The following is a 12,421-nucleotide window of genomic DNA, read 5'->3' on the forward strand; positions in this document are numbered from 1 at the left end:
CACACAGATGCACAGGTGATTTCCTGTAAATGGAGAGGGGAGGGGCTTACCTGAAAGTGAAAGGTGTGCAGTCAGTTCAGACTCCATTTCAGAAGAACAGCAGAGCACGAGGTGAAAACAGGGTGAGTGTTAATACAACATCATCGTCGTCTTTCTGTCAAAGTGTCTCTGTGGACCTCTGAGGGACAGTTAGGTCTCAGTTTCAAAACGTTAAAGGATGAAGTTCTGATTACTGAATCAACTATTTAGGTTTTCAGTTCAGAGGTCGACGTCGTGACACAACAAGAGGGAGCTCAACTGATGCTCTTCCTTTTAGATTTAGGAGCTCAGTCTTCAGGATCCCTAAAACAGCAGCAGACTGACTTTAAACTGGAATCATCTTTAGTCTTAGTTTTAACTTCATGTCAGGACTGGGTGTTTGCAGTCTGGTGTTTACCTTTATTATGGCCAAATAATTCTACCTTCAGTCCAGCAAGTGATTTCACAAAGACATGTTATACCTCGTTCCTCATGAGTTTGAGGTTCCTGCTGGTTCCTGCTGGTTCCTGCTGGTTTGTGCTGGTTTGGACTTGTTCATGCTGGTTCGTTCTGGTTTGTACTGGTTCATTCTGGTTTTGACTTGTTCGTGCTGGTTTGTACTGGTTTGGACTTGTTCATTCTGGTTTATACTGGTTCATTCTGGTTTTAGACTTGTTCTTGCTGGTTCGTACTGGTTTGTGCTGGTTCCTGCTGGTTTGTGCTGGTTCGTGCTGGTTTTTCCTGGTTCAATCTGGTTTGTACTGGTTCATTCTGGTTTTGACTTGTTCGTGCTGGTTTGTACTGGTTTGGACTTGTTCATTCTGGTTTATACTGGTTCATTCTGGTTTTAGACTTGTTCTTGCTGGTTCGTACTGGTTTGTGCTGGTTCCTGCTGGTTCCTGCTGGTTCGTACTGGTTTGTTCTGCATCGTTCTGGTTCCTGCTGGTTTGTGCTGGTTCGTGCTGGTTTTTCCTGGTTCAATCTGGTTTGTGCTGGTTCCTGCTGGTTTGTGCTGGTTCCTGCTGGTTTGTGCTGGTTTGTACTGGTTCATTCTGGTTTTGACTTGTTCATGCTGGTTTGGACTGGTTTGGACTTGTTCATTCTGGTTTATACTGGTTCATTCTGGTTTGGACTTGTTCGTGCTGGTTTGGACTTGTTCTTGCTGGTTCGTACTGGTTTGTTCTGCATCGTTCTGGTTCGTGGTGGTTCCTGCTGGTTCCTGCTCGTTACTGCTGGTTTGTACTGGTTCTTGCTGGTTTCTACGTGCAAAGGAAGGAGTACTGGGCTCAGTTCTCCTGCTCATCGGGAGGCTGCACCACATTACCTCGTTTCCCCATTTGATTTGTCAAAGTTGCTTAATGGTACGTTGCATTTCATACATTTACATGTGTGTTGATCTTCAGCTCTTATTATACAAAACAAAGTTCACAGGACTCACACAGGGGAAACTGGGCCAGCACAGAAGTCCTTCATTCAGTTCAGTGGTTTTGTTAGTTCCGGTTTCATCGTTTGATTCTCTATATTCTGTGTTTAACATGTGCTGCTCTGTGGCAGCAAACACCACAGCTTTGTCTTTATGTGTCTGTTTTATTGATGTGATCAGTGCTCGACGTCTCAGGTCTGTTGTCAGAGTCATGAATGAGTACGTTTGAAAGCAGACGTGATCAGTCTGATCTCCTCTGAACAGCTGAGGTTACACAGAGACGTCTGTCTGAACTCTGACTGCTGCTTTTAAACCTGGTTTCAAAGTCTGTCTTTGTGATAGCAGGATAACACATTGTTCTTCATTTGAATACGTGTGAAATGAATAAGAAGCTACTGACTGAAGACGAGGACGGACTTCATTATATTGTGTATGTGTGTCTCCAGCGTTCCTGTTTTACCTCTCAGACTTGAGAAGATGAGTGTTTGTGTGGAGGAAGAGGAGGACAGAGCAGAGTCTGCAGGATCCAGCTGTCTGTCTATGAAGAGTGACCGGTCCAAAGGTCTACCTCCAGACTTCAGTCATGAACCTGGACCCTCAGACACACAGTAAGAGAACTGACAGTAACTCATGTATGTGACTCATTTTCAGTTACCTCCGCTGACGTCATGTTTTCTGTTGATCTGTTGATCATTAAAATGTATTTGCAAACTAACATTTGTGACCAAGAGAAATCATTCGTCCCGTCTTCCTCTTAATGTCTCTGACAGCCGTCAGTCACCTAGAAAAACTGTCATCTAATGGAAGAGGGCTAAAACAAACTTTTAAACCTCCTGATAAGAATTCATGAAGGATTCATGTGATCTGAATAACAACATGTTGGTGTTTGCAGAGTTCAGTACAACAGACAGAGAGCAGAGTCTGCAGGATCCAGCTGTCTGTCTATGAAGACTGACCGGTCCAAAGGTCTACCTCCAGACTTCAGTCATGAACCTGGACCCTCAGACACACAGTAAGAGACTGTTTCTACTGTAAACTGACCTGATGAAGATGATGCATCGAGGATGAAGACAAAATGTTCTGCTGAAAGATTTATATTCATGATGCAGAGCTATTAGTGCAGATACTGTTTCAAACTAAGATGGATCTTATTTTATTTCTGAGAGCCTCCATTTCAGAATTGACTCTTCAAGAAAATATTCAGCTGTTTTCAGTCCGGCTGAAGTCTGTAAAGATTTAGAACTATTCAAAGTCTGAAAGAATCTGCTTCAAACGTGTAATTCCTTCATGTTCTCATGTCCTCAGAACATGTTGTTGGTTTGGCTCTTCCTCAGATCAGCTGTTCTGACCCACCAGATGCATCTTCAATCAGTTCTTATCATAATTATATAGAACATGTGGTGAAAAGTCTTTGGTAGAAAAGCTTTGCTCACCTTGATTAACACTTTGCTTTGAGTCATCAGTAAGTGGACCACCTTTGAGCTCAGATCCTCTCCACCACATATTGTTCCTAAAGGTCAAGAACAAACATCCATGTATGTATGAAAAAGTTATCAGAGGATGAAAAAAGGGCCAGAAAATGGTCAAATGTAGATTTGGACCTCTTTTACAATATTTGAATAGATATATATATTCTATGTCTTCAACAGTGGACAGTAGAGAGTGACAGAAGACATGAATATAATAAAAAGGAAACTGTCTGGACTTGAACCTGTGACACGGCTGTTACATGCTATGTGTCTGAGACTGCTGGTCTACCACAGTGATTTAGAGCACTTCTAACCTCAGTTTAAACCTAACTAACTCAAGCTAAGCTGCCCGACGTGACTGTAGAACAGTGAAGGACATAATCAGCTCTCTTTAATGGAAGGCTTTTACTGTGAAGGAGCTGCAGGAAGTGTTGAGGTTGTATTAATAACAAACTACAGGCAGATCACTAAATGTTTAATAAGACAGTCAGAGAGGAAAAGCAGCTGATGAGTTGAAATAAAAGGAACAATCATCTTGATTACAGACTGAATTCAAACAGACAAGTAAGGACACTTTGACTGTTCTCTGTGACCATCTGAGCCAAAGCTCCATATCTTTTATCAACAGTCAGCAAATCATTGTAGTGATGAAGAAATGTCTTCACAGAGAGAGGAAGAGGAGGCATGTTCCTGTGGAGGAGCAGCCGTCCTGCTGTGCTTTGTGTCAGGACGTCCTGAAGGATCCAGTCTCTACCAGCTGTGGACACTGGTTCTGCAGACGCTGCATCACCTCATACTGGGACCAGTCTGCTTCATCAGGAGACTCCTCCTGTCCCCAGTGTGGAGAAAGATCCAGAACAAGATCTGGACTGCAGACAGCCAGTCAGACCAGCACTGTACACAGTAAGACTGTACATCTGTACATCTTAGAAATGTGACATTACGTTTATTTAGAGACTTAAAATAAGTGCATTCAGTCATGTGGATACAACCCCAAAGTTACAAGAATCATACAAGTACATCACTTTCATCAGATAAGCTGAACTGCTTCAAGTGCAACATTTAGTTTTCAAGTTTTCAGTTTCTGCTGTCCTGATGTCAACGGGGAGCTCGGTCCACCGTTGTGGATCCAGGACAGCAAACAGTCGTGATTTTGTCGAGCGGTAGCCGGGCCCCCCCTGGTAGTGAGGGAGTAGCGAGCCGATTGGCAGTCGCAAAGCGCACTAGAGCCATTCACAGCACAGTAGACAAGTACCAGAGACTTGAACCGGATTGGAGCAGCCACCGGTGGCCAGTGCAGGGTGAGGAGGAGCGGTGTAGCGGAGAACTTGGGGAGGTTGAAGACCAGCCGGGCCGCCATGAACGACTGACTGAGCGAGCGGTCATTTACAGGGGCCAACCTGAGATGGTCTCCCCCCTCAAACCAAAGCCACGTCTGTAGCTGAACTGGTTGGATCAACACCAGTCTGCTGGTGACTCGAGAGAAAGCTCTGGTTTTAACACCCCACCATAAAAATATAGGTGTTTTTCTTATGTAGCAATCGTCACAGAGATTTGCAGCGCTTTGTTAGCGGTGCTGTTCAATAAAAACAGGTCTACACAACAAAACATGAACTTATTCTGCATTATTTGATCGGTGGATCAGTTTTAAATATCAGGGAGGAAGGAACAGCCACAGAGAGCTGTTTAGATGAAGAGCTGCAGACGACCTCTGCTGTCAATCAAACACGTTCACCAACACAGGAGATCTTCTGATGTTCCCCAAAACTGGACTTTATAACCTTTTCTTCTCTATATATTCTTATATTGATCATTTTTATTGGTAATGGAAATAATCAGCAGACTGTTAAATATTCTTTGTTTTGTCATTTTCTTCTCTTTTTTTAGTGGACGCTGGTCTGCAGGAGGTTTTAGATGAACATAAGATCAGTCTGAGGAGGAGATGTGAACGTGTGACTGAAGGAAGTGATGAAACAGGAAGTGGAACCCCCCTCAACAGGATCTACACTGAGCTCTACATCACAGAGGGACAGAGTGAAGAGGTTAATACCCAACATGAGGTGAGGCAGCTTGAGACGGCTTCCAAGACGGAGACCCTCCACGACGCTCCGATCAAGTGCCACGACATCTTTAAAGCCTTACCTGGCCAACAGAGACGCATCAGAGTGGTTCTGACCAACGGCGTCGCTGGCGTTGGAAAAACCTTCTCAGTGCAGAAGTTCACTCTGGACTGGGCAGAGGGCTCGGAAAACCAAGACGTCGGTCTGGTGGTTCTGCTTTCGTTCAGGGAGCTGAACTTGATCAAAGACCAGCGGTACAGTCTTCTCACGCTGCTCCATGTTTTCCATCCAACATTACAGAAGGTCACAGCAGAGAAGCTCGCTGTCTGTCAACTCTTGTTCATCTTTGACGGCCTGGATGAAAGCAGACCGTCATTGGATTTCCACAACAACGAGGTTGTGTCTGATGTCACGCAGAAGTCATCGGTCAACGTGCTGCTGACAAACCTCATCGAGGGGAATCTGCTTCCCTCGGCTCTCGTCTGGATAACTTCCAGACCTGCGGCAGCCAATCAGATCCCTCCTACATGTGTCGACAGGGTAACAGAAGTACGAGGCTTCACTGACGCCCAGAAGGAGGAGTACTTCGGGAGGAGATCCAGTGATGAAGAGCGGTCCAGCAGAATCATCTCACACGTCAAGACATCCAGGAGCCTCCACATCATGTGTCAGATCCCAGTCTTCTGCTGGATCACTGCTACAGTTCTGGACCACATGTTGACTACAGACCAGAGAGGAGAGCTGCCCAAGACCCTGACTGACCTGTACTCACACTTTCTGCTGGTTCAGACAAAGAGGAAGAAGCAGAAGTATGATGAGACGAGTCCACAGGAGCTGACGGAGGCTGACAGGGAGGTTCTTCTGAAGCTGGGGAGGCTGGCGTTTGAACATCTGGAGAAAGGAAACATCATGTTCTACCAAGAAGACCTGGAGCAGTGTGGTCTTGATGTCACAGAGGCCTCGGTGTACTCAGGAGTTTGTACAGAGATCTTCAAAAGAGAGTGTGTGATCTTCCAGAAAACAGTCTACTGCTTTGTTCATCTGAGCATTCAGGAGTTTCTGGCTGCCGTCTACTTGTTCCACTTTTACAAGAACCTTGAGGTACTGGAGGACTACCTCAGGAAGACATCCCTGGATTTCTTTCTGAGGAAAGCCATGGAGAAATCCCTGAGAAGTAAAAATGGCCACCTGGACCTGTTTGTCCGCTTCCTTCATGGCCTCTCTCTGGAGTCCAACCAGAGACTCTTAGGAGGCCTGCTGGGTTGGGCAGACAACAGTCCAGAAATCATCCAGAGAGCCATCAACAACCTGAAGAAGATGAACAGTGATGATATCTCTCCTGACAGAAGCATCAACATCTTCCACTGTCTGATGGAGATGAAGGACCACTCAGTCCATCAGGACATCCAAGAGTTCCTGAAGTCAGAGAACAGATCAGAGAAGAGACTCTCTGAGATCCACTGCTCAGCTCTGGCCTACATGCTGCAGATGTCAGAGGAGGTTCTGGATGAGTTTGACCTGAATAAGTACAACACATCAGAGGAGGGTCGACGGAGACTGATTCCAGCTGTGAGGAACTGCAGAAAGGCTCTGTAAGTCCAGATGTGATTAACATTATAAATCAGTGTAAAGCTGAAGCCCTCAGTATTCGAGGAAAGATACACACTTTACACACATGCACAATATAAACTTTACACAGTATCAAAGTTTTCTTAAACTAGTATTAAACCCGCGTATTGAAACAATTCTACATGTTAAACTGCAAATGTCTTCAAAAATCATTATTGTGTTCATAGCTATCAAGTCAGTGAAGTATAGATAGATAGATAGATAACTTTATTAATCCCCAAAGGGAAATTAAATTGTCATAGCAGCCAAAAACACAGAATACACAAGAAATATAAGAACAAATACGCAAAGAAAATTATACAGAAACGTACATTAACAAGCAAACTGCTGAATTTTGTGATTTTGAATGCAGTTGAAAAGCCTTTACCTGTATAGGCACATTGAGGTTAAAGTGTCTTAAATAAATAAATAGGTGCACAAGTAGTAGGGGGGGGGGGTGGGTGGGGCAGATAATACAGACACAAGCATACATACACAGAATAGTATGATATATAATATCAATAAAGTGTATGTTATGTGATGACTGTGTAGGTTTAATGTATATATGATATATATTCAGTGTGAGGGTGCAGTGAGGTAGTGCAGAAAGTCCGGTTCAGTCCAGGTCTGTGAGGACCGGTCTGCTTTGTGATGAGTCTGTGTTCATAATCAAGTTTTATATTCTCTGTCATCACAGACTTTATGACTGTGGACTCTCAGAGACTCACTGTGAAGTCGTGGCCTCAGCTCTGAAGTCCAACCCCTCCCATCTGAGAGAGCTGGACCTGAACTACAACAAGCTGCAGGATTCAGGAGTGAAGCTGCTGTCTGCTGGACTGGAGAGTCCAAACTGTGGACTGGAGACTCTGAGGTCAGTTCACGTACTTTGCTCTTGTCCGGTGTATATCTACCAAATTTAAATCCATCACAGAAGTTTTAAATTTGTTTTCTGGGTTCGTCTGAGCGCAAATCACAACAAGTCATTTTTAAAGTTTAGTCTGTTCTCCAACTGGATTCATGTTATTAAGGAAACTGTAGGCTTTATCCTTCAGTGTGCTGCAAAATGAAATCAATATTTATAATTTGTTACACGTGAGACACATTTATATATATAAAAGAAGTTCAACACATTTTGAGGAACACTGTTTTTCTATTTAACCTTCAGGCCTCAGTGTTTTACAGGAAGTTATCTCTCTCATACAGACACAAACACTCTAAAACTCCCATTCAGGAGCACAGAGACACAGAGTGTGAAGCGTATTTCCAGATGCAGGTGTTTGAAGTCTGATCTGTCACCAACAACAGGTGACGCTTCAACATGTCACGACGCTTCCTGTCAGAAGATGATGGCACTTTGTGTTGTGACTCAACCAGTAAACTGCACACTGTATTTGTATGGGAAGGTGCCAGCTTACATTTAAGATGAAGAGAACATGCATCTCACTTTGCTCAGTGCACATTTGAGGATGAAGCTCACAGTCAGTCAGCTGTGTGTTGATGAAGGTGACAGCGGTGATGAGGATGAGTCTGAATCTGTGGTTTGAAATGACAGGGGTCTATTCCAGAAAGCAGGTTTAACAAAGTGTGACTCTAACCCTGAACTCTGAGTCCATGAACTCTGAGATGGGAAACTCTGAGTTTTCTGTTCCAGAACAGCTGATCAGAGTGAGTCCAATCAGCTCTGAGTACGTTCGCTCGGAGTTAAGAGCGTGCGTGGGGAAGCTCTGATACTATGATTCACCATGGCAACGGGTAAATAAAGAGCTGAAGATGAAAAAGTAGATCAAACACAGGAGACATAGTTTACTGATGGACCTCTGATTGAAAACTCGTCGTCCGAACCAGTAATAATGATTGTGGTGATTGGCAGTTGAAACTTACTTAACTTACATCCATAAAGTTGTAAATGTCCTTTTCTTCATATTTTCATGTGTCTTGTCCTAAATTTAGTCTGCAGTCACAACAGACTTCTGTTTCTGAAGGAAACTGTAGAAAATGTCCTCTGTTAGTTGTTAAAGTAAATTAATGTTTATCATTTTTGGTAAATGGTCACATCTGAATACAGAAGATCCTCTGAACTAATATTTGATTTAAGTAGATAAAGTTTACACACACACACACACACACACACAGATGCAGCTGTTTAAAGGATCAATATAGTTGTTGTTTTTTTATCTTCATCATTTATTCTTTATTCAGATTGAGTTGCTGCAGTTTGTCAGAGACCAGCTGTGCTTCTCTGGCCTCAGCTCTGAAGTCCAACCCCTCCCATCTGAGAGAGCTGCAGCTGAGTGACAACAAGCTCCAGGATTCAGGAGTGAAGCTGCTGTCTGCTGGACTGAAGAGTCCACACTGTAGACTGGAGACTCTGAGGTCAGTTCACTGACTCTGTTACTATTGTAGATCTGATATGTTTCATTAACAGTTGAACCTAATTCATGTTCATACATAACTTACATCTATAAAGTTGTAAATGTCCTTTTCTTCATATTTTCATGTTTCTTGTCCTAAATTTAGTCTGCAGTCACAACAGACTTCTGTTTCTGAAGGAAACTGTAGAAAATGTCCTCTGTTAGTTGTTAAAGTCAATTAATGTTTATCATTTTTGGTAAATGGTCACATCTGAATACAGAAGATCCTCTGAACTAATATTTGATTTAAGTAGATCAAGTTCAATGATAAAGACATTTGGATGATGTCTGTAGAAGGCTGACATCATGATGATCCACAATCACACAATGACAAAGTCACTCATTTGAGGGAAAAGCTCATTGATTAGGACATAGTAATGTTGAGCTGCACATTTAAAACCTGAACACATCTGATTGGATTATAAATGGATTTTTATCTTCATCATTTGTTCTTTCTTCAGATTGAGTCTCTGCAGTTTGTCAGAGACCAGCTGTGCTTCTCTGGCCTCAGCTCTGAAGTCCAACCCCTCCCATCTGAGAGAGCTGGACCTGAACTACAACAAGCTGCAGGATTCAGGAGTGAAGCTGCTGTCTGATGGACTGGAGAGTCCACACTGTAGACTGGAGACTCTGAGGTCAGTTCACTGACTCTCTGTTAATATTGTAGATCTGATATGTTTCATTAACAGTTGAACCTAATTCATGTTCATACATAACTTACATCCATAAAGTTGTAAATGTCCTTTTCTTCATATTTTCATGTTTCTTGTCCTAAATTTAGTCTGCAGTCACAACAGACTTCTGTTTCTGAAGGAAACTGTAGAAAATGTCCTCTGTTAGTTGTTAAAGTCAATTAATGTTTATCACTTTTGGTAAATGGTCACATCTGAATACAGAAGATCCTCTGAACTAATATTTGATTTAAGTAGATCAAGTTCAATGATAAAGACATTTGGATGATGTCTGTCGAAGGCTGACATCATGATGAGCCACAATAACACAATGACAAAGTCACTCATTTGCGGGAAAAGCTCATTGATTAGGACATAGTAATGTTGAGCTGCACATTTAGAACCTGATCACATCTGATTGGATTATAAATGGAGTTTTATCTTGATCATTTATTCTCTATTCAGATTATTGCGCTGCAGTTTGTCAGAGATCAGCTGTGCTTCTCTGGCCTCAGCTCTGAAGTCCAACCCCTCCCATCTGAGAGAGCTGGACCTGAGTAAAAACAAGCTGCAGGATTCAGGAGTGAAGCTGCTGTCTGATGGACTGGAGAGTCCACACTGTAGACTGGAGACTCTGAGGTCAGACACCATGTTTTACTTCTGTGCTGAGATTAATATGATGTGAAAGTTGTGGTGACACTAAACTGCAGACATAAGGCTGATATTATACTGATCCACACTGAGTATCTTCATGCTGAAGTCTATTTTCTTCTTCTGTGGTTTAGTCCATTGACTGTGGCAGAGCAATGTTGAGCTGCACATTTAAAACCTTAATATAACGAGAAACATCTACACTGGATAATTCACTCTGGACCTCTGAAACACCTGATTTTCATCTTAAATGTCATGTTCTTTAATTAAATGATAATAACAAAATCATAAATACAGTGAATAAATAAATCATCTCTGTTTCAACAGTCAGACAATAACAAATATATTCAGTATTTTCTTTTTCCAACATCTGTATGAAGCTATGTGATGCTTATACTGACTGAATAGTTTGAACTGAAGATGCTTTGATTCTATGACTCCATTATTCCTTAAAGAAATAGTGTAGATGTATTTTCTTGTCATTTCCTCAAAATTCATCCTGACATATTTGTCCTCTTTGTAAACTTTGGGATCTTGAGTGGAATCTTAAATCAGTTTCTGTGGGTTTTTATTTGTGTTTGGCTGCACAACATGAGTTTGTATAGATGGAGCCACTGGTGGAGCTGGCAGAGTTTAAGAGGTGAAGTCACTGCGTCTTTATTGAAGCAGCAGCACGTTGTCATTAATATTAATGAGAGCTCTGTTTCACTTTTTGTATTTGACAGCTTTGAACCTGCATCCTGTTGGGTTCAGGTGTTTGGAGTTTCCATTTTCTAAACTTCTACATTCTAAACCTTCTTCAGCTCTGAACAGATTATTAAACACTGAATGATTTCAAGCAGGAACATTGTCTTCTAAAGTGACATCATTTATTCTTTATCCAGATTGAGTGACTGCAGTTTGTCAGAGACCAGCTGTGCTTCTCTGGTCTCAGCTCTGAAGTCCAACCCCTCCCATCTGAGACAGCTGGACCTGAACTACAACAACCTGCAGGATTCAGGAGTGAAGCTGCTGTCTGATCTTGTGGAGAGTCCACACTGTAGACTGGAGACTCTGGAGACTCGGAGGTCAGTAGAGGGTCTGAGTCAGTCCATGCTGGTTTCAGCAGTATTGTACTAAACACAGTTAGTATCAGTATTTCCTGTAAACCTCCAACCTTCTCAGTGAAGCTGTGAGAGGAGAATGGTGACAGGCTTCAGGATTGGACAGAAAGACAGAGAGAGAGAGAACAGCCAGCCAATCAGATGAGCCAGAAGCTTGTTGTGATCATGAGTTGACGTGAAGACGACTGTTGTTGTTGTGTTCATGTCTACAGGAAATAAAGCTGGATGACAGCTGACAGCATTACAAGATGTGTAGAGACAGTGGTCCTCCTTCATCCAACTGTCGTACCATCAAATCTGATCTCAGACTGTTTGTTCTCTCATTTCAACACTAAACACTGATCAGTTCATCTTTGTCACAGCTCTGAGATCAGTCTGACTGAAGCCTGCAAATCACCGGCTCTTATTTCAAAGAACCACGGTTACATTTAGTAACCGTGAGGTCTTTGTCCAGACCAGAACCTCTGCTGAAGTCCAGTAATCACAGCTGACGTTTCGCTGCTCAGTCTTTGTATGAACATGTAGGACCTTTAACATCATATATATATCTGTCCACTTGTCTCTTGTTTTGTCCAAATATTTTTATAGCAGACTCCATATTTACATATTTGTCATGTAACATTTCAAAAGTAGATGAAATGTTGAAATGTGACTGAGACTCTGGTTTTTAACAGTTCTGGACCCTGACAGCAGTAAATCCATCATTAAAGTGAGCAGTGAATATCTCTCTGTTTCTGCAGTAATGATGCGTTCAGGGACTCTGTGTACTGCAGTGAATCTGCAGAGTCAACAGACTCGATGGCCAAAGTCAGCTCAGTGTGTTCACTCCAATACGTTAACATGAGAGCTGAGAGGAAGCTGGCTACGCTGCACAGCCGCTCCACTTCTGGTCTGAGCAGGACTGAGGTCCCTGCTGGTCTTCATGCTGGATGTGCTGCATCACAGACTGACAGCTGATGCAGGGAGTCTCTGTAAACACTGGTTTATGACTTCTGCTGTCTGTCTTC

The 12,421-nt window shown here is 42.7% G+C and overlaps 1 protein-coding gene across 1 annotated transcript; it reads left to right on the forward strand.

The window, feature by feature from the left end:
• The first annotated feature begins 82 nt into the window (after positions 1-82).
• On the forward strand, positions 83-11,548 carry LOC139303968 (NACHT, LRR and PYD domains-containing protein 12-like). Its single transcript, XM_070927785.1, has 10 exons — positions 83-122; positions 1,888-2,049; positions 2,334-2,453; positions 3,578-3,813; positions 4,798-6,562; positions 7,276-7,449; positions 8,778-8,951; positions 9,451-9,624; positions 10,126-10,299; positions 11,196-11,548. The coding sequence occupies exons 2-10, from the start codon at positions 1,919-1,921 to the stop codon at positions 11,428-11,430; spliced, it is 3,183 nt and encodes a 1,060-aa protein (XP_070783886.1). The 5' UTR covers positions 83-122; positions 1,888-1,918; the 3' UTR covers positions 11,431-11,548.
• The last annotated feature ends 873 nt before the right edge of the window (positions 11,549-12,421 follow it).

The sequence above is a fragment of the Enoplosus armatus genome, chromosome 21 (genome assembly GCF_043641665.1).
Source record: "Enoplosus armatus isolate fEnoArm2 chromosome 21, fEnoArm2.hap1, whole genome shotgun sequence".
NCBI lineage: Eukaryota > Metazoa > Chordata > Actinopteri > Centrarchiformes > Enoplosidae > Enoplosus > Enoplosus armatus.

Bases quoted from the DNA above. Each gene is read 5' to 3' on its own strand.
- LOC139303968 (XM_070927785.1), top strand. From the start codon at position 1,919: ATGAGTGTTTGTGTGGAGGAAGAGGAGGACAGAGCAGAGTCTGCAGGA. The intron at 2,454-3,577 runs GTAAGAGACTGT...ATGTCTTCACAG, and splicing joins CCTGGACCCTCAGACACACA to AGAGAGGAAGAGGAGGCATG. The intron at 7,450-8,777 runs GTCAGTTCACGT...TTCTTTATTCAG, and splicing joins TGTGGACTGGAGACTCTGAG to ATTGAGTTGCTGCAGTTTGT.